Source organism: Solanum verrucosum, unplaced genomic scaffold, assembly GCF_900185275.1.
Source record: "Solanum verrucosum unplaced genomic scaffold, falcon-dt-bn FXZP01000203.1, whole genome shotgun sequence".
NCBI lineage: Eukaryota > Viridiplantae > Streptophyta > Magnoliopsida > Solanales > Solanaceae > Solanum > Solanum verrucosum.
Genome location: NW_026020815.1, coordinates 1148730 through 1172310, shown reverse-complemented (window position 1 = coordinate 1172310; position 23581 = coordinate 1148730). Strand labels below are relative to the sequence as shown.

The 23581-nt window shown below is 33.1% G+C and overlaps 6 protein-coding genes across 7 annotated transcripts; 3 read left to right on the top strand and 3 right to left on the bottom strand.

Moving 5' to 3' along the window:
* The first annotated feature begins 1483 nt into the window (after positions 1-1483).
* On the top strand, positions 1484-2017 carry LOC125813397 (uncharacterized). Its single transcript, XM_049492901.1, has one exon. It carries the CDS (start codon positions 1484-1486, stop codon positions 2015-2017), a length of 534 nt encoding a protein of 177 aa, XP_049348858.1.
* Positions 2018-3061: 1044 nt separating this feature from the next.
* LOC125813374 (chaperone protein dnaJ 15-like) lies at positions 3062-10186 on the bottom strand. The gene is made up of 11 exons (XM_049492872.1): positions 9634-10186; positions 8719-8842; positions 7283-7365; positions 7101-7212; positions 6916-7020; positions 6721-6771; positions 4516-4605; positions 4329-4437; positions 4062-4210; positions 3925-3978; positions 3062-3653 (listed from the first exon to the last, which is right to left on the bottom strand). The coding sequence occupies exons 1-11, from the start codon at positions 9759-9761 to the stop codon at positions 3414-3416; spliced, it is 1245 nt and encodes a 414-aa protein (XP_049348829.1). The 5' UTR covers positions 9762-10186; the 3' UTR covers positions 3062-3413.
* A 1988-nt stretch (positions 10187-12174) lies between these two features.
* Positions 12175-13107, top strand: LOC125813430 (uncharacterized). Its single transcript, XM_049492934.1, has 2 exons — positions 12175-12892; positions 12992-13107. Exons 1-2 carry the CDS (start codon positions 12175-12177, stop codon positions 13105-13107), a joined length of 834 nt encoding a protein of 277 aa, XP_049348891.1.
* A 267-nt stretch (positions 13108-13374) lies between these two features.
* Positions 13375-14628, top strand: LOC125813429 (rust resistance kinase Lr10-like). Its single transcript, XM_049492933.1, has one exon. It carries the CDS (start codon positions 13375-13377, stop codon positions 14572-14574), a length of 1200 nt encoding a protein of 399 aa, XP_049348890.1. The 3' UTR covers positions 14575-14628.
* A 1215-nt stretch (positions 14629-15843) lies between these two features.
* On the bottom strand, positions 15844-17481 carry LOC125813389 (LEAF RUST 10 DISEASE-RESISTANCE LOCUS RECEPTOR-LIKE PROTEIN KINASE-like 1.1). Of its 2 annotated transcripts, none has more exons than XM_049492893.1 (3): positions 17377-17481; positions 16966-17220; positions 15844-16826 (listed from the first exon to the last, which is right to left on the bottom strand). In XM_049492893.1, the coding sequence occupies exon 3, from the start codon at positions 16762-16764 to the stop codon at positions 15865-15867; it is 900 nt and encodes a 299-aa protein (XP_049348850.1). In that variant the 5' UTR covers positions 16765-16826; positions 16966-17220; positions 17377-17481; the 3' UTR covers positions 15844-15864. The 2 variants fall into 2 exon arrangements, with proteins under 2 accessions (XP_049348850.1, XP_049348849.1); XM_049492892.1 differs by having other exon boundaries at positions 17373-17476.
* Positions 16883-18858, bottom strand: LOC125813428 (LEAF RUST 10 DISEASE-RESISTANCE LOCUS RECEPTOR-LIKE PROTEIN KINASE-like 1.1). The gene is made up of 2 exons (XM_049492932.1): positions 18104-18858; positions 16883-17220 (listed from the first exon to the last, which is right to left on the bottom strand). The coding sequence occupies exons 1-2, from the start codon at positions 18855-18857 to the stop codon at positions 16883-16885; spliced, it is 1092 nt and encodes a 363-aa protein (XP_049348889.1). The 5' UTR covers position 18858.
* Positions 18859-23581: the final 4723 nt, after the last annotated feature.

Genomic DNA, 23581 nt, shown 5'->3' with positions numbered 1-23581 from the left:
TTTCATACGTTCAAACTCCAAAATTCGGTTAAGAGCAAAGAGATTCTATCATTTCCGCGATAACTCTTATTAGTCTAGATTTGAAAATGGAAATTATAGCAACTATGAGTCCATTTGAATTGATTTATTTTAAGTATTTTAAAGCCAAATTAGTTTTTAAGTATTTTTATAGTATTGCATTAAAGTAAAATATTAAAATATTCTTAATCACTTGATTTAAAATCAGAATCATGAAAAATAAATTATTTTTTTTAACTTGATCCAAATATATTTTCTAAAGAATCAAAATTTCTTTAATTTTTTATTATATTTATCTTATTTTTGCGAAACATGATTAATCTAGATTGTTATCGCGTAAACCCCATTTTAAAATAAAGTGGAACTGAGAGAGAACCCGCTCTTTAACGGCTACTTCACTATAATAAAATCCAAATTGACACCGACCACAAACCTTTTTCCAGCCTAGCTTTCCACATATTTTCACATTCTTCAAAAACAAACTTGACAAAATTAGTCCTTTATGTTTAAGGGTAATGCCCTTTTAGCTATTTATCAAACGTGAAAAGTAAATGATTAATCATCTATTTTTAAATTACGATGATTTGAAAATGTGGAAAGTAAATGATTAATCATCTATTTTCAAATGAAGATAGTTAATAATCTGTTTTCAAACATGAAAAATAAATATTGATCCATCCTATTGAATGATCAACATCATCCTAAAATATACAATATAAAAGACTGTATCAAATACTAGACTCTAAATAACATAAATTATACCTTAAAAACTTGCACATAAAACTCTAGAAAGAATAAAAATAAGGAAAAATAACCTAAGTACACAATATATTTTACTATATTTTCTAAAATTTTCTATCATTTGAAAAAATTACAAAAATCCCTACTCTCTACTATTCTTAGATACATCACTTTACGCGATGTATTAGGACGCAATACATCACTATTGTATGTATCAGGACATATGTGATGTAGTGGGACATTGAATGATGTATTCGAATTCCACCAAATTTAAGGGATTTTTGTAATTTAAAAAATAATAGAAATATGATATAATTAGTTCACTACGTGATTTGCATAAAATTCTCTAAAAATAATAGTAAAAACAATAAAAATTGTATCTCTAAAGATGAGTTCCTGCTAATTTCCATCGAATCTAACCCACGGAGTTCAATATATTAGAAAACAGAGTTAAAACATTAAAACATAAAGGATTGAAATTATTTAGCGTATACTTAAGGGACTATTTTGAACCAAACCTCAAATATAAGGGACCATTTTTGTCATTCCCTCTTTGAAAAAAAAACACCTTTTTTCACCAATAAATTGCTCTACACAGTACCCAAGAAAACACTACAAATAAATTCCAAAACAAGAAACATTCTTCAAATTCAAAAGTGAGAGTCACTTGAGTGAGCTTTCATCTCAAGTTTCTCTCACATTTTGAACTTAGAAATAAAAAAAAATGCCCAAAAAAAGTTCCCCTGTTTTTCAGAAAGTTTCTAATCTACTAAACATGTCAATTTTCTTAGCAAAAATGAGAAAACCCATCATTACAAGGTTAATTTCTCTGAAAAATGCGAAGAAAATGAAGAAATTTAGTCTTCTTAAGCATTACAATTATGGGTATATTCAAGAATACCAATTTTCTCCTTCAAATACACCATTGATTCATTACTATAACAGAAAAAAATCATTCAGAAAACAGAGGAGTTACAGAGATATATGGTCTGTTTTCTTTATTTCGAGATGTTTGGGAATGGCGAAAGTCGAAGAAGAAGAAAAAAAGAGAAGGTACCCAGTGTTGGAGTTGGAGAGATTAGGTTCCATGGAAGAATTTACAGATTTTCATGGCAACGATGATGATAATGACGATGATGATGATGATGATTCGGTTGATGAGAGAGCTGAGAAGTTTATTGAAAGGTTTTATGAAGAAATTAAATTGCAAAGACAAGAATCATTTTTGGAGAAGTTTAATGCAATGGTTGAGAATTGATGAGAGTATAATCAAAGTCGGAATTAGAATTTTAAATTTAGGAGCTTTAAATTCTAAGGGAAAAAGGTTATTGGGTTTCTAAATGATTTTTCAATCAAAACGTAAAGCTATTAAATTCTGTCAAACCTTTAAGCGGCTCGCTAGCTCAAGAAGCACAAGAGAATGAGTTTTCCATTTTCTTTTCTTTTTTTAAATTTTATTTTATCTTTTTGATGGTTTTAAATTTTTATTTTTTTTAAATTTAATTTTTGGTGTTTGGGTTTAGGTTGGATTGTGATGATATTATATTTGATTTATTTTTCTCCACATTGGTTTTAATGGCTGTGGAGATATTGTTGTTTATTTATTTATATTTATTTTTGTAATGTTGTTGCTGTTTAACAAGTTTGTTAGCTGGTTGTTTCAAAATATGTAAATTGCAATGGATTACTTTCTCATTTTATAGTTTGTACACAAATATTTGAAGAAACAATAGAGAACATGATTGTAGAATAATGTAGTAAATGGGCCGTTTGGTTGCTGGTTAGAACGAGAGTTATTTTGTATATTAAAATTATAACAAAACTACTCCTTATTCACTTTTATTTGTCACATTTTGATTTGGCACACCCATTAGAAAAATAAATTATTGATATAGGTATTTTATCAAACTATCCCTATTAAATGATGTTTAGTATTAAATCTTGAAAATGATTTGAAAAAAGAGTATTTAATGCTGAAGATAAACATGAAAAAATATAATTGTGAATTGAAACGGACAAGAAGTAACATAATCTTGTTGTAAATTGAATGTACATAATTCTTAGGTGTAATTCCTACCATTATTTTAGTAATTAACTCTCACACCTACATGACCTTTCCCATGATCTTCCACACCTCTATGATATTTCTCCGCAACTTTCATAGTTAATGCCATGTTTATGCTTTTGTATATTTGTACGCAACACTAACATAAAAGTTCATATTGTACGCACTCGAGATATAAAAACGGAAGCATAAAAATTCACAAAAGTTAATTTTTCTTGTTGTAAGATTTGAGATTCCCACCATTGAAATATTACAACTTCACAATGCCAACCAAAAAAAAAGAACATGCCCATAGACTAAAATTACAACACCTTCTGAATTCTATAATCTTACTTATATGGATTGACAGCTGAAGATCAGCCTAGTTTTATGGTACATCACAAGAATCATGCATTACAAACACCAAAAACACCACCTATATATATATATTCCAAACATCACTTCCCTAAAGACAAAATGCATCTGGTAAAAGCACAAACTAACAAATAGAACAAAGAATATATGAAGGGACTTGTTCCGGCAGCGCAATACCTGCCCCGTTGGCGTTTGATTTGGGATCAAGTATAGAACATAGATAATCGTCGACTTTTCAGTTCTTTTTATCTGATCCTTTAAGGTTAAGGTTGAACCATCTTTTCTTTGATGACTTGTCTTTGGAGTCTGAGCTTCCATCTTCCCCTGGACTATCGGTTTTATAATCTTCGCCAAGGACTTTACTGCTACTTCCATTACTGAAATGCCCGCTTCCACTGCCGCTTAGATTAGCAATTGACCTTGAAACTGTGAATGAAGAGTGGATGCTGTCTCTTTGTTTCAGCATCTCCTCGACCTTTACAAACAGCAGTATTTAATCAGTGCAAGGGAACTATCAATCGGATAATAGGAGGAGACAAAGTGAAGTACCGTCTAAACAATCAAGATATGCATTAATGATGGCTCTAATTAACACTTCCCGGGTCACTAATTTCATGAGAAATAACTTGAAGAACTTCAAGGGGAATCGGGAACTAGATGAAAATCATGAGTTGGACATAACATCTCAATATGAGCACATTTATGGAAATGATATTTAGACCATGAGACTAGCAGCAGAAACTTACAGACAGCTTCTCTTGGCTGTATCTGTTGGTTACTTCCTGGAAGTGTGCCAATGCCTGTTAACATCACATGGAAAGTAGTACAATGAGCATAGCTGAAGCAATCTATCATTGATGATAAATATTGTCCAGAAGCAAACCTTTCTATATTCGATTTCAAACTGCCGAAGCTCATTTCTCTTCCTCAAAATCTGAGCCTCGATTTCCTTGAGCTTAACAGTAGTATCCTCATATGACTTGGCACAAAGAGCCTCAATTATATAAGTAGCTGGCTTAAAGAAATTATCTCCTGCAGAAATCAGATCAAAATTCATCCTTGAGAATTTAGTATTGGGCAATCAATTGGGAATTAGAAGGTGTTTTGCAGCAACAAAAAACAAGTATTCAGCAATATAAGTAGCTCCAACCATAAACAGCGAATATGTGAGTGCCAGCTTTTAGTTCTGAGACCTCACAAGGTTGAAGGCCCTCCAACTTCTTAAAAAAAGCAGCTTCAGGGTCCTTAGCCATTGCTAACTACAATATTTCAAATAATTTATTAGTTCTGACTACACTGCATTAATGGACTTGACCAATTGGTTGATATTCACATACCGCATTTACAGTTGAATCCATTCTGTACACCTGAAAGTGCAGGAAATACATTCCTGCTGACGTTACCTTACCCGTTTTCTCACTATCTTCCTGTATACAATGACAATTCATCAGGTTCATTAAGAAAATTTTGATCAAGTCAATTACCTGGTTAGAATAAACTAGGCATGCACAACATGTCCATTTAAAATACAATACACTTTTATTAAGAAAAATTTGATCAGTCAATTACCTGATTAGAATAAACTAGAGATGAACAACATGTCCATTTAAAATACAATACACTTGCTCACAAATCAGTGTGTTCAGAACTAACAGTCAAAAAGAAATACTCGAAAGAGACCTGTAACAAAAAGAAACACGGTTTGCAGGCAAATTTAATGTAGTTACGAGCACGTTGAGCATATATATCTGAAGATAAAGAATAAGAAGTCCAGTATCTGCTCTGTACAAGTGAGTTCACTCGAATATATAATCCTCACAGCTGATGCAGATTGCAGACCATGAAGAGCTTCAAAATCAGCGAACATCAAGAATGAGGTCTAGTTTTCCAAAGCAGTTGATTCATACTATCAATTCAATACTTTAGTAAACTGAGATCTTACAAACATACAGCCTCATCTACTAGACTGGCTCCTGACCATAACTTTCTACGCCCGCAAATAAGGCATGACTCGTGAGCCATATGGCTAGAAGCTTGGATAACCAAGTAAGCTTTGTTCATGCTTCCTTTATTTTTATTTGTATATATTGGTCTGAGATGAATTTAAATTGAGAAATATGGTTAGTGAGAATTCGTATAGCAATATAGCAAACCCTACTTGTTTGGTTGAGATTTAGAGGTCATTTGTGTTTATTAAGATTAAAATGTCTTGAGTCTGGATACACACTAAGATGTTGCCTGAATCTGGATAGTGGATACACATCTCTCATCTTCATGTTATCACCCAACCACTCCCCTTCCACCACTAATCCTAAATACTCTGCATCTCTTCCTCAAACCCACCCCACCAAACAATCCAAGTTCATCCTTCCTTTTACGTGAAAAGCCCTCCTGTTCACTCCCTCCCGGTGTCCCTACGACCTACTAACCAACCTCACCATTTCTAGGACTCCTTTATGACAGAAAATGCCTAATCCCACTTCACCATGACAAAGTGGAGCTCCAACCCATTTCAGAAATAACCTGATGCTTTCCTCCATACTTTCTCAGTACACCTGATGACCCAACTACTTCCACCCTCTTTGATTGGTTCTATATTTTCGAATTCAACCTCAACAAACAATTGAACATCTCCATCGGTGGCCCACTTCACCAGAAATAGCTGCCAGAGCAAGAATTGGTGTCGCCAGTTCCTCTGAAGATTCCGGCAAATGCAAGAGACATGAAGGTTTTTTTATTTCGTCGAAATGCAAAGTTCTTCACATATATAAATATGGGCATGACTTTTGCTAAGAAAAAAGTGAAATTTAAGTTCTTCATGGTGTTAGAGTTGATTACAAATCTGATTCATCCAGACCCATTTAAATCCATTTAAGTATTTTAAAACACAAAACAAAAAACCACTTAATGGGCTGAAATCTAAGCCATTCAGATTCAGACCCCTAATAAGTGCAAGCAAATAGGGCCTAGTAGTAGTTGTTAAAAGTTATGTTGGTTACAACAAAAAAAATTGCAAACCAAGACTAAGCTTTAATTTCTCAATCTGAGTTTAAAAGAAAAAATACCTCAAGACTAAGCTTTAAATTCCCAGGAAAATCTCATTCAAGCCATAGAGATACATCAAGCTAAGCGCTTAACAAAGAGGACCTAAAGTTGCAATTCAAGAACGTTACTTCATTACAATATAAGGAGAGTTATTTTCTGATTCTTTTCTTTTTTTTTTGAGAATTGGTAACATCTTTTCTGATTTGTTTTTTATCTTTTAAGAAAAGAATAGGTGCTTCTTTCCTCAATGCATAGATTACTAATCAAGCAACAATCCTAGAGAAAGTTGTGTCTATACATGCTCGAAATGTCGCCCAAAATCAAGTATGGAATGAAGAGTATACATTTCTTAATTTGGTTTTAATTCCAGAATAAATGCTTTTATTAGAAGCTTGATGAATCAGCAACTGCCTGGCCACTTCAAATCACTCAGAACTCTACATCAATTAAAAATATCTTGAATTCATAATGGAACCAAAAACTGTAAAATGCAGTACCTGCAAAGCCAGGCCATAACCTCCATTTGCATCTTGTTCAAAATACAGTAGCTGAAATTATACAAAATTTAGTTTTAACATCTCAAGTCATGGAAAGGTAGAAAACACAAAAAACATGAGATGTACCGGCACTGCTTACGAAGTATAAAATAGGACAAATAACTACCATAAAAATTCTATTGATCTGGAGTGTACCTTAAACTTGCTTTGAGCTGCTGAAGTAACTCTAACTACAAGCCCTGCCTCTGCTTGTTCATTGCTAATCGTTACACCGAAAAAATGGGCACTTTGCTTTTCAACCTGCAGCAAAACCAAGCTAAAAACCTTAATACAGCTGATGTGTTTTATCCTGCTAATTGAAAGAGGAAATCAAATGCTACCTTTCCACTAAGTGATGTCCCGATTGGAAGAGGACGGATTGTGACAGTTCCATTCAAAGCTTCTTCAAGAACATTAGCAGACACAGTCGTTTTGATGGGAACGCCCAACTTGCTATAAGAGAGATAAGGAAATTCAAACACCAACAATCTACTAGAAATACAAAGTTTGGTATGATGATTACCTGAACAATGCTGCAAACATTGTGTTGACAGTTCCAAGATTAGACAAATCAATTTCCATATCTGTTCCTTCAGCATCAATAGCCTTAGAATTTTCAAGATCAAATGTCAGAGAAAGACGAATAGTACATGCTTGTGAGCAGTTATCTAGGAACTATAATCAGTTAAAAGTTGCCACAAGTATTTGTCAATTGGGAGTCTGTCTAATACATAAATCATGCCCATCATACCTATTACAATTAACTACGACAATTTGGATAAAGTTGAAAAAAGCATAAAAAAGAAACTATGCATGTACCACTAGAGAGAGTACATGTATACTCCTCAGTGTGTGAGCAACCACCTTTTAAAATCCATGCATACATAAAGAAGTCATTGCGAAAAGACCACCAACACAAGAATCCAACTACTGTAATATTTCATAATAGCAATGGAAGATAATCAATGTCATCAAATTTATTAGCTTGAGTCCATCTTTGACCTTCTAAAATTCTTCCACTGAGTTTTCCTATAGACCCCCAACCCACCCACACAAAAAACAGACCAAAAGAGGATTTGTTCAGCTCCAAAAAGTCGAGACCAAACATTTGCTCCACTTCTTTTATTCGAAAAAAATATGATACAATAACTATACCTCAATCCCAAAGCTATTGGGGTTAACTACAACTAAGAGCTCTCTAATACTAAAAGTTCTCTAAATCTCAAACTTATCTCTATACTGGCATACAAATCTCTAACCAAACTAAAGCTTCTGACAAACGCCAGACCTAATGTGACAGACTAACAATGACTAAGCCTTAATTCAATTAGAGGATTTGTTTTTGACAAGGTAAAAGATTAATTAGTGGTACTTTTTTCTTCAATTGTGTTTTGTTCTTTAGCTACTTCTCATGGATCCAGAGAGCTTATAGATCATTTAAGATTTCCTAATCCATACACGATACAAATCAAAGACTCCTAATGTAATCCCATAACATACAACTACGCAACTACATTTAAATCTCAATAGGACAATGCTACATAAAATCAAGTTCAAACATATTTCCTATTGTAAGGTATATAGTTTAAACAAAAAAACAATTAGAATATGTGGTCCAAATTTCTAAAGTTGTTGCAATATTCGTGCAATGCACGTACTTGGGACTTGTCTATAGATTACAGAGAAGCAACTTAGTAATTTTGACTTCTCATTAAATGATTTTGATACAATGGACATTTAGTGTTTATCTTATTTGATTTCTTGAATGGCCCACAAGGTTTTCTGTCAAACATCGAACAACAGATACCCATTTTCATTTTTGTTTGAGACAGTTACAAAAATCCATAATACAGTAGCTCAAAACATAATTAAAAAGACATTTACTTAAAGCCATTAATCAGGTAGTAAAACCACTTTGCATGAAAATTATGTAATTGACAATGGATGTGGACAAAGTACCTCAAAACCTGCCATATCATATTGCCTCCTTTTTTCTGGATCAGATAGAACACCATAGGAATATGCAACCTCTTTGAATAGTTCTGAAGCTTCAGGATTGTTAGCATTCTTGTCAGGATGATACCTGCCAATAGTTTAGATTGTGTATGGCTACTGTATAAGAGATTTTTTCTTCTAAAGTAACTAATGTATAAGAGACTATCTCAAATCAAGAAATTCCCCTCTTTATCAAACAAAAGCTTATCTAATGCATAGAGGCAGGCAAGAAATCAACAAACTTCCCTACACCTTCAGCCTTAAAACTCATTCTTCCCTCTATGACCCAACCTATCATTCCATCACAATTAAACTTTCCATGTAAGAAACTCCAGGTTCTAATAAAATAACTTCAACAAACTATTACACAAGCATAGCTATCATCTATCTACTACTCAATTCTCACACCACTTCAACCTTCAAACTACTAGCTTCAATTCTTGGATAATTAATAATGAGTTCCATACTAGAGCTAAGCATATCCTCAAAATGCTTAATACGTCTAACTAAATACATAGCAAAGCAATACGCCACATTTCGGTTTATGTACACCACATGTAAGAACATAATGCACAATTCTCACAACAATAACTCAATTACCCAATCAACTACACCTCACTCATAACCACACTTAAGTACATACATGAAACACTACGACAGCGATAGGATAACTTCAATCAACAATCAACTAAGCCTCCATCCAAAACTAATCTAAATCCCCTACATACTCATTCCAATCCATTCAAGTCCATTTCAGAGCTCAATTTGAGTCTATAACATTCCAACACCAAATAATTTGTCCAAACAGATCAACCCCAATTAAACCAACCACAATAACCATAAAACAAAACTCTTTCGAGTAACATGAGGATGACTTACTTGAGTGCAAGCTTTCTGTAAGCACTTTTAATCTCTTGATCAGATGAATCCCTCGCTACAGACAATACCTCATATGGGTCTCTCCTTACAGCTGGAGCTGATGACCCCTCCATTTTCGAACCAGCCATAAGCACAATTTCTTCCTCCCCTAATTCTAGAACCTTCTTTTTTTTTCAAATTACTTGCAGTGTATCATTCAAATAGCTTTCTTGTCTGCAAATATACAGGCAGAGGAAACTTATACACACACAAAACAATTAAAAAATCAAACTTTCTGTGAAAAGTCACAAACCCATCAAAGTTTGAGAAGGAATTGAGGGGAATTATGAAGATTTTTCACGGAATTCAAAGAATTGGATCGTCTTTTCATCTTCTTGGGATTACCGCTAACAAAAATTGGAAAAATTAGTTGGAAATTGGACCAAGAGATCTAACTAAAGGATTTTGAATTGATAATTGATGTTGGAAAAGGGAGAAAACTAGGGTTTTAAGGAAATTTACAGGATGTCAAAAGGGTGTGTGTGTGTGTGAGAGAGAGAGAGAGAGAAGGAGAGCGCTAAAGCTTAAAAAGAAAGTTTTGATTTGCTTCTGAATTCGAAAAATCAATTACCAAAAGGGCATTTTGGGAAAGAAATTGAATTTTATACAAATATAGAAGGGTCAAATTGAACAAATATATCACAATACGGATGTGGTGCATTGGATGGGTTGCTCCCCTGTATGGAAAAAAAATGTCTAAAACTAAAGATCTCCTAGCTACTAAAAGAAGTCTTTTTCTTAAAAGCTTCAGTAATAGCAAATGCGGTGGGAACGAGCTTCCCAAGAAGCTAGTTGAGGTCTCGCTTTGATCATTCCTGTCTTTCGGTGGACCTGTTCAGATAAAAGAAAACTCTAGAGATTGCTTCGAAATAAAATTTATCAGGTGCAATCAGAAATGCCCCTACTCCGTACCCATTTTGATTAGTCGTGCCATCAAAGTCGAATTTCCATACCCTCCCCTCCTTACAGTCAAGTGGCTTTCAACTCATTTTCCGTGATAGTTATTTCCTCGTCTAGAAAGCAATTCTTAAACTCATGTTTTTCCTTAATAGGGTGTAAGATGTTTTGTTATCACCCTTCCTTTTTGGTTATATACGTGATGTCGAATTTAGAGTATGAAAAAATCTTTGATAGAAAACGCTTCTCCGAATGAATATATGAATTAGCTAACTTTAGCTTATTTTCTCTAGTTTGTGAATTATTTGTACGTAAAAAGGGGCTATGAAGAGAGTATGTACTTAAATCTTATATGAAATAGCTAATTTTAGCTTATTTTCTCTAGTTTGTGAATTATTTCTACATAAAAGTGGGCTACAAGAGAGTAGAAAATATGTAAATCTTATTTCTACCTTATAAGATAACTTTTGCCTTAGAAGAGGTACATAGACGGTTTTCGATATGTTCTTGATTCAAAGAACACAAAAATTTAAAAACTCAAAACTAGGAGGAAGGATCAAATTTTACTCTTGAACTATGTGAAAGGATCAAATTTATCCTTACATTATGCGAAATGGTTAGATTTGTCCTTGTACTATATGAACGGTTCAAATTTGTCCTTCATTTTAAACGGGTTAAAAATAAAATTAAGTTTATCCATTTTCGCATAATTCAAGAATAAATCCTACCTAATAATGTTAAAGATACATTTGATGTCAACTATTAACCGAAGAGGTGAAGACAAATTTATTTCGTTTCACATAATTCAGGGATAAATTTGATTTTTTGTTCATAGACGGGAAGCTATAGAGTACACAAATTAGGATAAGACATTAATTGGATAGTTGAGTGTTGTGTGACTTATTCTTCTATACTATTATTAGTTGTTCTACTAGTTGTAGCATTATAGTTTCTTGTTATTTTAATTTTGTTATTATCTACGAACTTTTATTAGTAGTGAAATAGTAGTGACCTTTCATGAAATTTACTACTATCCCGTTCACTTTTAATTATCAAAGATTCTTTTTTAGAGTCAAACTATAAAAAAATTGACTAACATTTTACGATGTATTTTTTCATCATATTGATATGCAGAAAATTACAACTTATAATACTTTTCGTATAATTTTTGAATATCTAATTTTTTTGTTTAAAATATATAACTAATGTAATCTAATTTAACTTTAAAAATTACCTTCGAAAAGCACAACGTGACAAATAAAAATGGATAGATGGAATAGTAAAATAGTCGAATTACACATAAGCAAGCTGACCATACACCAAGATTATACCATAGTTTCAACATCCCACTTGTTTTTGGCTCTCCTTTCTCCTTCAATTCGTCGAAGCTGAAAATTCTAAGTCAACAAGCATCTTAAAAGGTGTAGAAAAAGGCAAGAAGAGAAAATATGCACAAAATGACAGAGATTATAGAGGAGTATCTAATAATTTTTGAATGTGTCTGCTTCTTTCCTTGCATTAGTTTTGAATATTATTATTATTATAGTAAGAGATTTGAGTATGGTATCACTAAATTCTTTGTCATTTCTCTTGATTTCGTATCAAATGGTGATGTTTGGTTCAGTTGTAGCGCAGAATCAAATTCAAAATAATAGTAGTTGTGTCGATGAATTCGAGTGTGGGAATCTTGGAAACGTGAATTTTCCATTTTCTGTATCTTCACAACCTGATTGTGGATTGTACACTATAGATTGTGATGTTACTCCCAATCCAACAATTCGTCTCGGAGAAAATGTTTATAGTGTTCTGGGACAACGAAACTATGATGGTTTTCGAGTTTTAGACCATAGGCTTGAGGAATTATTGGCGAGAAACAGTTGTGAAACTTTTGATAGAAGTATATCGTTTCCAAATTCTCCTTCTATCTCGTTCAGAATCAATGAACGAAATCTTACTTTGTTTAGATGCAATGGCAGTTTAGATATCAACAGAAGCATGAGTGATCATTATTTTCGCGAATATCTGAATTATACTAAATGTAGTGGCTTTAGTATATACTACAAGTATCCTAGTAGAGGACGGGGAAATTCCTCTGATACACCAGAAGAAGATATTCCGGATAACTGTTCTCCGATTCAATTGCCAATTAGATGGAACACTCCACAGCCAAATGATCAGAATAGTAGCTTGTTTGATCTCTTAGCTGGGAATTATACAATTCAGTGGAGTCTGTCTGCTGATTGTAGTAAATGTTACTACTATGGAGGAGGTCAATGTTTAACTGACAGTAATAACAAATTTCTTTGTTCCACCACTCCCAAAGGTAAATTTTACTTACAAACAGCAGTTAATAAACAAAAATACTGGACCTGGACTCCTATATTTATATATCTAATATTTTTGTTATTTTCTTTGGCTGCAGCAAAAACAAAGTCGAAACGAATTCTAGTTGCAGGTAACCAACCATCTATAGCTACAAATTTCCATTTCATATCACAGATAAAGAGTACCTTCTTCACTGGAATGTTATTATGCTGATAAGTATAGTAGTCATAATACATAAATATTCCTTTTAACTTGGCCTCAGCTGGCATCTATGCCCTCCAACTTTGGTTGTGCACAAAGAAACACTTAATTTGTATAGAGTGCAATAAACATACATATGTGTCCTATATGAAATGTCACGTAGGATGAGTTTGTCTACTTGTTCAACTCTATACAAATTCAAGTGTCTACTTGTGCATACCCAAAGTTAGAGGGCATAGATTCCAAATGAGACCAAGTTAAAAGGCACGTTCATGTATTATGCGGCTATACAATCCTGCAAAACTGGTGCAACTTCAAACACTGACAACAATCTTCCAATTTGTGATAGCAGCAGTTACTTCTTCTATTGGAGGAATTGCAATACTAGTTCTCCTACTCCTCTACTTAAGAACAAAATGCTCCTTCATTTCCTGGAAGACAAAAGGAGAGGATTACAGAAATGTAAAAGCCTTCTTGAAGAACCATGGATCACTCGCGCCAAGAAAGTACAGCTATTCTGAAGTTAAAAAGATGACTGAGTATTTCAAAAACAAACTTGGTCAAGGAGGCTATGGTTCTGTGTATAAGGGAAAGTTACATAACGGAAGTCTTGTGGCAGTCAAGGTCTTGAAGGAATCGAAGGGCGGGGGAGAAGAGTTTATCAATGAGGTAGCAAGTATCAGTAGGACTTCTCATATTAATATTGTATCACTTGTGGGATTTTGTTTTGAAGGTCAACACAGAGCTCTCATTTATGATTTCATGCCCAATGGATCCCTTGAGAAGTTCATTTATGATGCAAAATGTGGGACAAATCGTCAACTAGGATGGCAAACATTGTACAATATTTCACTTGGCATTGCTAGAGGATTGGAATATCTGCATCGCGGTTGCAATACTAGAATCCTGCATTTTGATATTAAGCCTCACAACATTCTTCTTGATGAAGACTTTTGTCCAAAAATATCCGATTTTGGCCTTGCAAAACTATGTAACAATAAGGAAAGCATTGTGTCTTTATTGGGTGCAAGAGGGACTATTGGCTACATTGCACCAGAAATTGTGTATAAAAACATTGGAGGAGTTTCTCACAAGTCAGATGTGTACAGCTATGGTATGATGGTACTCGAGATGGTTGGAGGAAGGAAAAATGCTGACGTTGTCGTTGATTGTACTAGTGAAATATACTTTCCACACTGGATTTACAAACAAATTGAACAAAAGAAAGAGCTTGGATTAACTGGCATTGTGGAGGAAGAGGATAAAAAACTTGCAGAAAAGATGATACTAGTGAGCCTGTGGTGCATCCAAACCGATCCGTCCAGCAGGCCTTCTATCAATATGGTCATAGAGATGTTACAAGGTGAACTCGAATCTTTGCAAATGCCTCCGAAGCCTTTCTTGTATTCTTCTTCAGTGTCAGACAGTGACATGCCTACTACCACCTATATGATTCAAGACTCGAAAGATCAAGTTTGATGATCTAGACTTGTCAAATTATGTATGTATTATTTTGAATTAATTAAGATATCACATAAACTACTTTTGGTAAATTAGTTCCATTGTTACTAGAATTATAGAGCACTCTAAAGTGAATAACACTTTGATATATGCGTTTTGTCAATCGATCAACTGTTGTTAGTCTTCTATATAGAGCTAACCAAAGAGTGAACTGATGTCCAGGACCTCACCCTTGCTGCAGTCCTGTCCAAATACAGACTTTTAGTGTTACCAAATGTGTAGATAAGCCAAGCGATGCTTATAAGCTTAGTCGGGATTGGCTTAAATAAAAGCATAATGATAAGACAATGGACTAGTAGTTTCAATAGCAAGTCTTATAATTCAGACAGGTCAGGAAGTGACTTTGCTGCATTTTCATGAAATGTGATCAACTACTGTCTCTTTGGTAATGTACTCGTAAGTAACGAGGACTTCATCATGCATCCATAAACGTTATTATACTTTTGGATTCATTATATTCTCAAGGCATGTTCCCAAACTATTTTTATACACCAAAGTTTACTTTATAAAAGGCAAAAGAAGCCTTTTAAAAAGAGACTTAACTTATCTTGAAAGTTTTCTTCAATTTTGCAATCATATCATCTGGTTTCCCATCTGTTAACTTGGAACTAGATTCTATGGTAGTGGCCAACATGATCAAAGACAAGTTAACCAAGAAACCTGAAGTTGAAAGGAATCATTCGAGACATTAACCAGGCCACGGATGAAACAGAAGTAAATATTTTCCACTGCTGTAGAGAAGCCAACCAAATAACTGACTTCTTTGCTAAACAGGTCTCTTCGACTGGAAGTGGTACCTTCTACTATTCTTTTCATCAATTCACTAAAGAGGTGAAGGGACTATTTCTACTAGATAAGTGGCAACGATCCCTAGCATAAGGAGAAGATACAACAAATGTAATTGTTTTTGTTAGTTGAACCATTGTATTTTGCTTATAGTATGAAAGTCTAAGTCATTTTAGCCGTTCTGTAGATTGTTTAGTTTATCCTCATTGTTCTCTATTAGACTTATAGTATAAATTTCCCCTTTTCTTTCATAACTTTTTGGATGTTTATAGACATTACGGGTCAAGCCTAACCCCCCACATCGTTAAGGTGATGGCTTGCTTACAAAAAAGGCATCTCTATTTTTAATACATCTCTGATACAATTAGGTATTGAACTCATAAACAAGCAGAGAGCGAAAAAAGAATGAGAAGAGAGTGAAAGCTAAAAAGTAATGAAGTTAGCTTTAATATCGAAGGAATTTCACCCGCTAATACTAACTGTGGTAGAGCAACTAAACCACTTATCATTCACAGAATTCGTCGAAACAGGTAATTTAGATTTCATCAATTGTGCATCATCATTTTCTGATTCAGGGTCCTGAGGGACTTCTACATTATCAACGACGTTAATCTCTTCTTTCTTCTGGTTTTCAAACTCACCACTCTGAATTGCCTTTAGAATTTCCAACACTTCATCCATTGTTGGTCTCATTTCCTTCTCGAGTTGGAGACATTGAAAAGCTAGCTCTGCAACTGAAGTAGTCATTCTCCTAACTTCAGCATTGGACTCGTAACCAAGAGATGGATCAATCAACTCCTCGAATGCACATTTCAAAATCTTGCTTACTGCAAAGTTAGCCAAACTAATTTCATCCCTATGCCTTCTTATATCCACAGCAAGGAGCGACGATATGAGCTCAATAAGGACAACTCCAAAGCTATACACATCACTTTTACTAGTTAGCTGATAGCATGCATGATAATCCGGATCAACATATCCTGGTGTCCCCTGTGGAGCAGTTGAGATATGAGTCACATCATTTGGAAAAAGTCGCGAAAGCCCAAAATCTGCAACTTTGACACAGAAATTGTTGTCAAGTAGAATGTTACAAGTCTTGACATCGCGGTGTATTATGTCAGAAGCATGGAGATAAGCTAAAGCACTAGCAGTTTCTATGGCAATCTTCATGCGTATAGGCCATATAAGGGCTCCGTTCTTAGCTTTCTCTCCATGGAGATGATCAGCAACTGTTCCATTCGGGATGTATTCATAAACCAGGAGGAGTTCACGACTATGCCTTGACGTGCAACCATAGAGCATAACAAGATTCTGGTGCCTTAAGCGAGTAAGAATTTCAATTTCATTCTTAAATTGCACCATCCTCTTGGAACTTTGCTCATAGAGGCGTTTCACTGCAACTTCTCGTCCATCACGAAGTTTACCTAATAAAACAAGTACATTGTTAGCTGCTGAATCATGTTACCAAACCATTGCATTCTTAATACAGTAATGCAAAACTCTGCCTAATGCTTTTCCAAATATGATTCGAAATGTCATGACTTGATTTACGTGGCTTATTACCATAGTATACAGTTCCAAAACCTCCGTCTCCAAGCTCTTGGGAGGGATCAAAATTATTGGTGGCTTCGTCGAGAGTAGAGTAGGAGAAGACGGGGACTCCAAAGTACTTGCTATCCCCTTCCAGATCTTTTCTTGAAGGATCAGAAAATGTATTTCCTGTGAAAGAGTGAGAACGACCGCCTTTTCCTTTCTTGAAATGCCAGATAACAATACCAAGACAGATTGAAAAGGTCAAGCCAATCACCACAGGTAAGACTGAAGCAAATGCAGAGAAACTAATCAGAATTTGTTTGAAAAATGGCTACAGAAAAGTAGACAGAATTCGACGAAAGCTGGCATTTCAAAGTAAGGAACATACTTGAGAACATGTGGTTATATGAAAAAGATTTGAAGTTATAGATTGTTACCTACAATTAGAACTCGTCTCGACTTTCTTGTTACTGCAACCAAACCAAATCGCGAAAAAGTTAGATAATTGTTGCACGCGGAGGAGGAACTGAGAGTTAAGTATGACAAGCTTATGCTGCTATACTAAATTCAGAACAAGATCAATATGATGAAGCTACAGACATAAATCCTGCAGGCGATTTGTCCCACGTTACACAATGGAAACAAGCAGAATATTTGTGTCTCATTATTTTCAATCAGCATAATACATAAAACAGACACTCAAACTTGGCCTCAGCTGGCAAGTAAACACTCCAACTTTGAGTATGCATATCTAGACACCTCAACTCGTCTCCTCCGTTCAACTCCAACTTACAAAATGATCATCTACACATCTCCAATATTTATGTGCCATGTCAGCATCAAGTCCCCACGAGACACACTAGGGACGAATTGGAGTGTTTAGTTCCCAGTTGAGACCAAGTTGAGGTGTGTAGATGTGCACTCTCGAAGCTGGAGTACTTACCTCTCAGCTGAAGCTAAGTTTTGAGTGTCTGTTTATGTATTACGGCTTTTCTAAAATTTCTTTCCCGTGTCATGAATTCACAAGCTATACAGTTAAAATCACAGAATTTCAAGAATGCAGTCCATTTTTTCGAAGTACAAAAACTAGAAGCAACTATTTGGAAGTAGAATTAGACAAAGCTCAGAGTATTGTATGGCAATTAGCATATTACAAATAAAATATTACCTGTGGCTGTGGAACAAAGAAATCTATTGTTGATATCGGTTAAACATCGACCTCCTTGATAGTGACATCTACTACAATCATCAGACAGGCTCCACTGAATTGAAAAATTCCCAGTTAAGAGATCAAACAAGCTACTTTTCGAAACGTTTGATCCTGAATTCCATGTAATTGGCAATTGAATCGGAGAACAGTTATCCGGAATATCTTCTTCTGATGTATCAGAGGAATTTCCCCGTCCTCTACTAGGATACTTGTAGTATATACTAAAGCCACTACATTTAGTATAATTCAGATATTCGCGAAAATAATGATCACTCATGCTTCTGTTGATATCTAAACTGCCATTGCATCTAAACAAAGTAAGATTTCGTTCATTGATTCTAAACGAGACAGAAGGAGAATTTGGAAACGATATACTTCCATCGAAAGTTTTACAACTGTTTCTCGTCAATAATTCCTCAAGCCTATGGTCTAAAACTCGAAAACTATCAAAGCTTCGTTGTCTCACAACACTATAAACATTTTCCCCGAGATGAATTGTTGGATTGGGAGTAACATCACAAGCTATAGTGTACAATCCACAATCAGGTTGTGAAGATACAGAAAATGGAAAACTCACATTTCCAAGATTCCCACACTCGAATCCATCGACACAACTACTATTATTTTGAATTTGATTCTGCGCTACAACTGAACCAAACATCACCATTTGATACGAAATCAAGAGAATTGACAAAGAATTTAATGATACCATACTCAAAAAGATATTGTATACTATACTATAGTTTTTTTTTTCTTTTGCATTTATGTATAGTTTTTTTTTTTAGCACCACATATTTGTATGTATATTTATCCGTTTAACACGTTAGTTGACTTGGAATTTTGAACTGTTATGACTACTTTAAGAAAGAATCAAAAAGGAGGGCTGAAAAACTGAAAGACATCACCGACTTTTGTACATTTGACTAGACATTTTAAGACTTTTCAACATTTTGTTTTGACATTATTCTAAAATTTTTTTTGCAAAAGTCTATAGCCATCTCTTTCTATGTGTTTTGGAAGAGAAAAAGGAGAATCACTATTGAGTTTGTCTTCTCTCTTGAATTACAAAGAGAGATAGAGACGAGCGAAAGTTTGACAAATATTTGTAGAGTTATATTATATATAACACCGACTCGTCGTGTATATTCTTATCGTTATATAGATGATGTAGAATTATCATTTTCGTCTAACGGAAGTTAAAAGATTGAGTTTTTTTTTTGTTTAAAAAAACTTTGTGTTGGTGTATATTTGATTAATTTTATGAGATACTGATAAAATTTGTGTACAATTTATCACTACATACATCATTAGTTTAATATCACAAAATTCAAAGTTTCACTTTTCTAACAAGACACTTATAAGGACTCATTTGGCGATACACCCAAAATCCTGTTTTTACTTTATAAATTTATTCTTTTTCAAATTTATCTAAAAAAGGTCTAATATACCTCTCAACGTTGTCATTTAGAGTTGATATACCTCTCGTTATGAAAGTGGCTCATATATACCCCTACTTATATACAAATGACTCACATATACCCTTTTCCTCTAACGGAAATGAAAAAAATTAATTTTAGTTTAATTTTTTATTATATTTTAAAAAATATATATATAATCCCAGTATATTTAATCCTCCTCAATAGGGGTGTGCATTCAGTTTTTCGGTTCGGTTTTGTGTTATTCGGTTTGGATTTTTCGGTTTTGAAAAAGTATAACCCAATCCGAATCAAAAAAATTTGGTTCGGTTCGGTTTTTCTCTTTTCGGTTTGGTTTTTTTCGGTTTGGCTATTCGGTTATAACTTATTTCATAACTAATTAATAACATAATCAAAGTTATATTTGCATGCTTAAAAAATAAAAATTCCATATAAGGAAAAGTAATAATATTGAATCTCTTAAATATCTTTTCCATTATAATCACGAGTAAAACATTAAAACACAATACTATCAATAATTTCAATGAAACTAACTCTAAACTCTAAAGTACTATCACTAAACACAAATCGCATCGAGGTTGAACCAACAATTCAACTCATGTCTTCAATTAAGATCTCTTAAACCTTAAATATGATGAAAAAACTTTTTAGAAAGAAATAGATAAAAATTTCAAAAGCAAATAGCACACAAATAAATTAAAGCAAGAAAAAAGAGCAAACTGCAAAAGTAAAAAAGTTGACTAGCGCCGCTAATTCTAGTTCAGCTAAATTTTTTTTCATGAAAGTGCAAGTAATATGTGATATTTATAGTTATAATGTAAAACCTAATGCCTAAAATTTAGTGAAATAGGATGGCATTAATTTGATATGGGCCTAAATATTACGGTAATTCTGAATTACTAGTACCCTACGGCCTACATAGTAAACCTAAATATTATATGTGTAATTATTAATTTATATATATATATATATATATATATAATTTGGTTTTTTTTGGTTTTTCGGTTTTCATTTTTCTAAATCCGAAACCAAACCAATAAACCAAACAAAGTAACTTATAGATCCAAAACCAAACCAAAAATTCAAAAAACCCATCCAAATTACAATTCGGTTTGATTTGGTTTGGTTTTTCGGTTTAATCCAAATAGTGCACACCCCTACTCCTCAAACATATTTTTTTTGACTTTTTTTTTGTTTCAATGACTAATTTAGATTTATTATTTTGATGGTCAAATTTATTTATGTTTCACTAATATTCTTGTAAAACTTATTATAGATGACCAAATTTTTTTCTTCAAATACAAAAATTAAATTACAATATAGACAAAAAAAATAGTTTTAAATTTTTTTCTTTACACTAAGGAATGAAAGAAAAAAAATAAAATAAGAAAAAGAAACTCAAATAATTATAATAAAAGAAGAAAAAAAATAATTTATGTATGAAAAAGATTAAAATATACCTTGAACTTTGCTAGAAGAATCATATATTCCCCTAAATAATTTTTAAGAAAATTAAAAGTCAAAAATATAAATTTAAAACTAATTTTTTCACTTCCGTTAAATGAAGGGTATATGTGAGCTCATTTTTGTAACGGTAGGGGTATAAGGGTATATATGAGGCTATGAGCCACTTTCATAATAAAGAGCATAGCATCTCCAAATGGCAAAGTTGAGGAGTATATCAGACCCTTTTCCTTTTATAAAATAACCTCATTTAAATAGTTTTTCATGTTTTAATAATATTTTATGTATTTTTTTAAAAACATAAATTTTAATTTTAAATATTTATTACAAAAAGTATAACCAAACATAATTTTAACTCCAACTTCAATTTTGATAAATTCAAATAATTAAAGGTTTCCTTTTTATTTTCATGACCTAACGGTTCTTATAAATTGATAGAAATAGAGTAAGCACTTTTGACTACGAGGAGTTTGGCCAAACAGGTTGTTACAATCTAGTGATACTAGTAGGAGTCTCCCACAAATTAGATATGATTTAAATTCTCATTATTTCCCTCTCTTGTTCTCCTATTGAATAAAAAATATTAAAAATAAACATTTTTTATCGACCGGTGAAGTAACCAATTAGTTTTTTTTTAAAAAAATATTGTGCTAGTGTAACAATTTTAGTCATCGTAATTTTATTATGATTTTCGTATGAGAAAATTAAATTAAATTAAATAGTGAAAATAAAATAATGTATAATTAACATAAATCACATAGTGTTAAGAGCTAATTACATTATTTCCCAACTATTTTCTAAATTACAAGAATCCCTTAAAATTAATGAAATTCGTATACATCACTTGACTTCCGGATACATCAGCCGACATTATGATACATACGAGAGGGATGTATCCGAAAGGGGAGGGATGTATCCGAATGGGGAGGGATGTATCAAAGAGGGGATAGAACATCCAGATACATAGGGGAGGAATGTATCAAAGAGGAGAGAGATGTATCTGTGAGGGAAGGAATGTATCAGAGAGGGGAGGGATGTATCCGAGAGGGAGATAGGGATGTATCAGTGAGAGGGGAGTGATGTATCATGAGGGGATTTTTGAAAAAAATTTAAATGATAATTTTTTTTAGAGATTATGGTAAAATAAGATGTGTATTTAGGTAATTTTTCCTAAAATGATTTAGTGATTATTTATGAAATTTAGCCTAAATTTCTCAAGTGGCTGTTTTGTGCCCCACCATCAAGTTGTGTTTGTTTTGTCAATTTATGATCATCAAAGTTGGAGAAGCAATGGAAAGATGGGTAGATAATTCACAAAGGCCAAAACTTCTTGGTTTATAGTTGTATAAATAATATATACCTTGTGTTATAATCCCAATGGGTGGAAGAAACAAGGCACATAATGCAGACAAGTTAAAGATGGATTATATTAAACAAAAATAGATCATAATCTAACTAGCATATATATTAGACTGGTCAAGGACACATGACAATTCTCCTAAATATTGCAGTCTCTTTCGTGTTTCTCTCTCTTTAAAATTAGCGGAATTTATAATATATTATTTTATACATAGTAGAAAATGATAACTAATAATAATTATATATATCATGTTTATTTGAACTCTATATTATTAATACTCACATAACTTTAGCCAACCACCAAATGTCACCTAAAAGTTTGGCTTAAAACTTAAATATTAGAGTATCATGTAGTCACTTTCATGTTTTCAATCTAATTTGAAGAGGGAGAAATGTTACACACAAATCATGTGACACAGAAACTAGAGTATCATTAAACTATACCTAGTAAACACTTTAAGGTTATCAATCTTAATTTTGGCAAGGGAGCAATGTGATACACAAGTAGTACTATGTAAGGGAGCAATGTGATACACAAGTAGTACTATTGAAAGAACTTCATTTGTTTTGTATTATGTAAGGATAAGGGTATAAAGATTGACACTTTATTGCTTGACTAGATGTGATCAATGAGCATGTTGAATCAAAATTGAACAGATCAAAATAAGTTCAGTCAATAATTGAGTTACGACTCAGACTATCTAAAGTTTCCTTGAGTTAATATGGATTAAATGACAAGTTATAACTCAACCTGCCCAAATTAAGTCAAATTTGCCTTTCTATTTGCCCCATATTTTATGAAATACACTTTTCCCCCCGGATTTTAAATGTTCGAAAATTTGTATGACATAGTCAAAGAAATGAATGGGGCTAGCATAATCAATTAATGTCACTTCTCATTTTAAAGTTTAATATAAAAGAAATTAAATGAATATCAATATGAAAAAAAAATTAAACTTATATCAACATATTTTCATTTAAAATTGATATTAGTTTTCAATCTAACATACTTTATAAAATATCAGAATGTTAACTCAAAATAATAGGATGATTTCAGAGAGTCCCCCTTAGCCTTCTAATATTTCTTTATCTCCTTAACCTCCCTGCAATTTACGATATGATGCTTACCTTTTGTAAACGGAAGATTAAACAATTTTTTCAAGAAAATTGTCTTCGT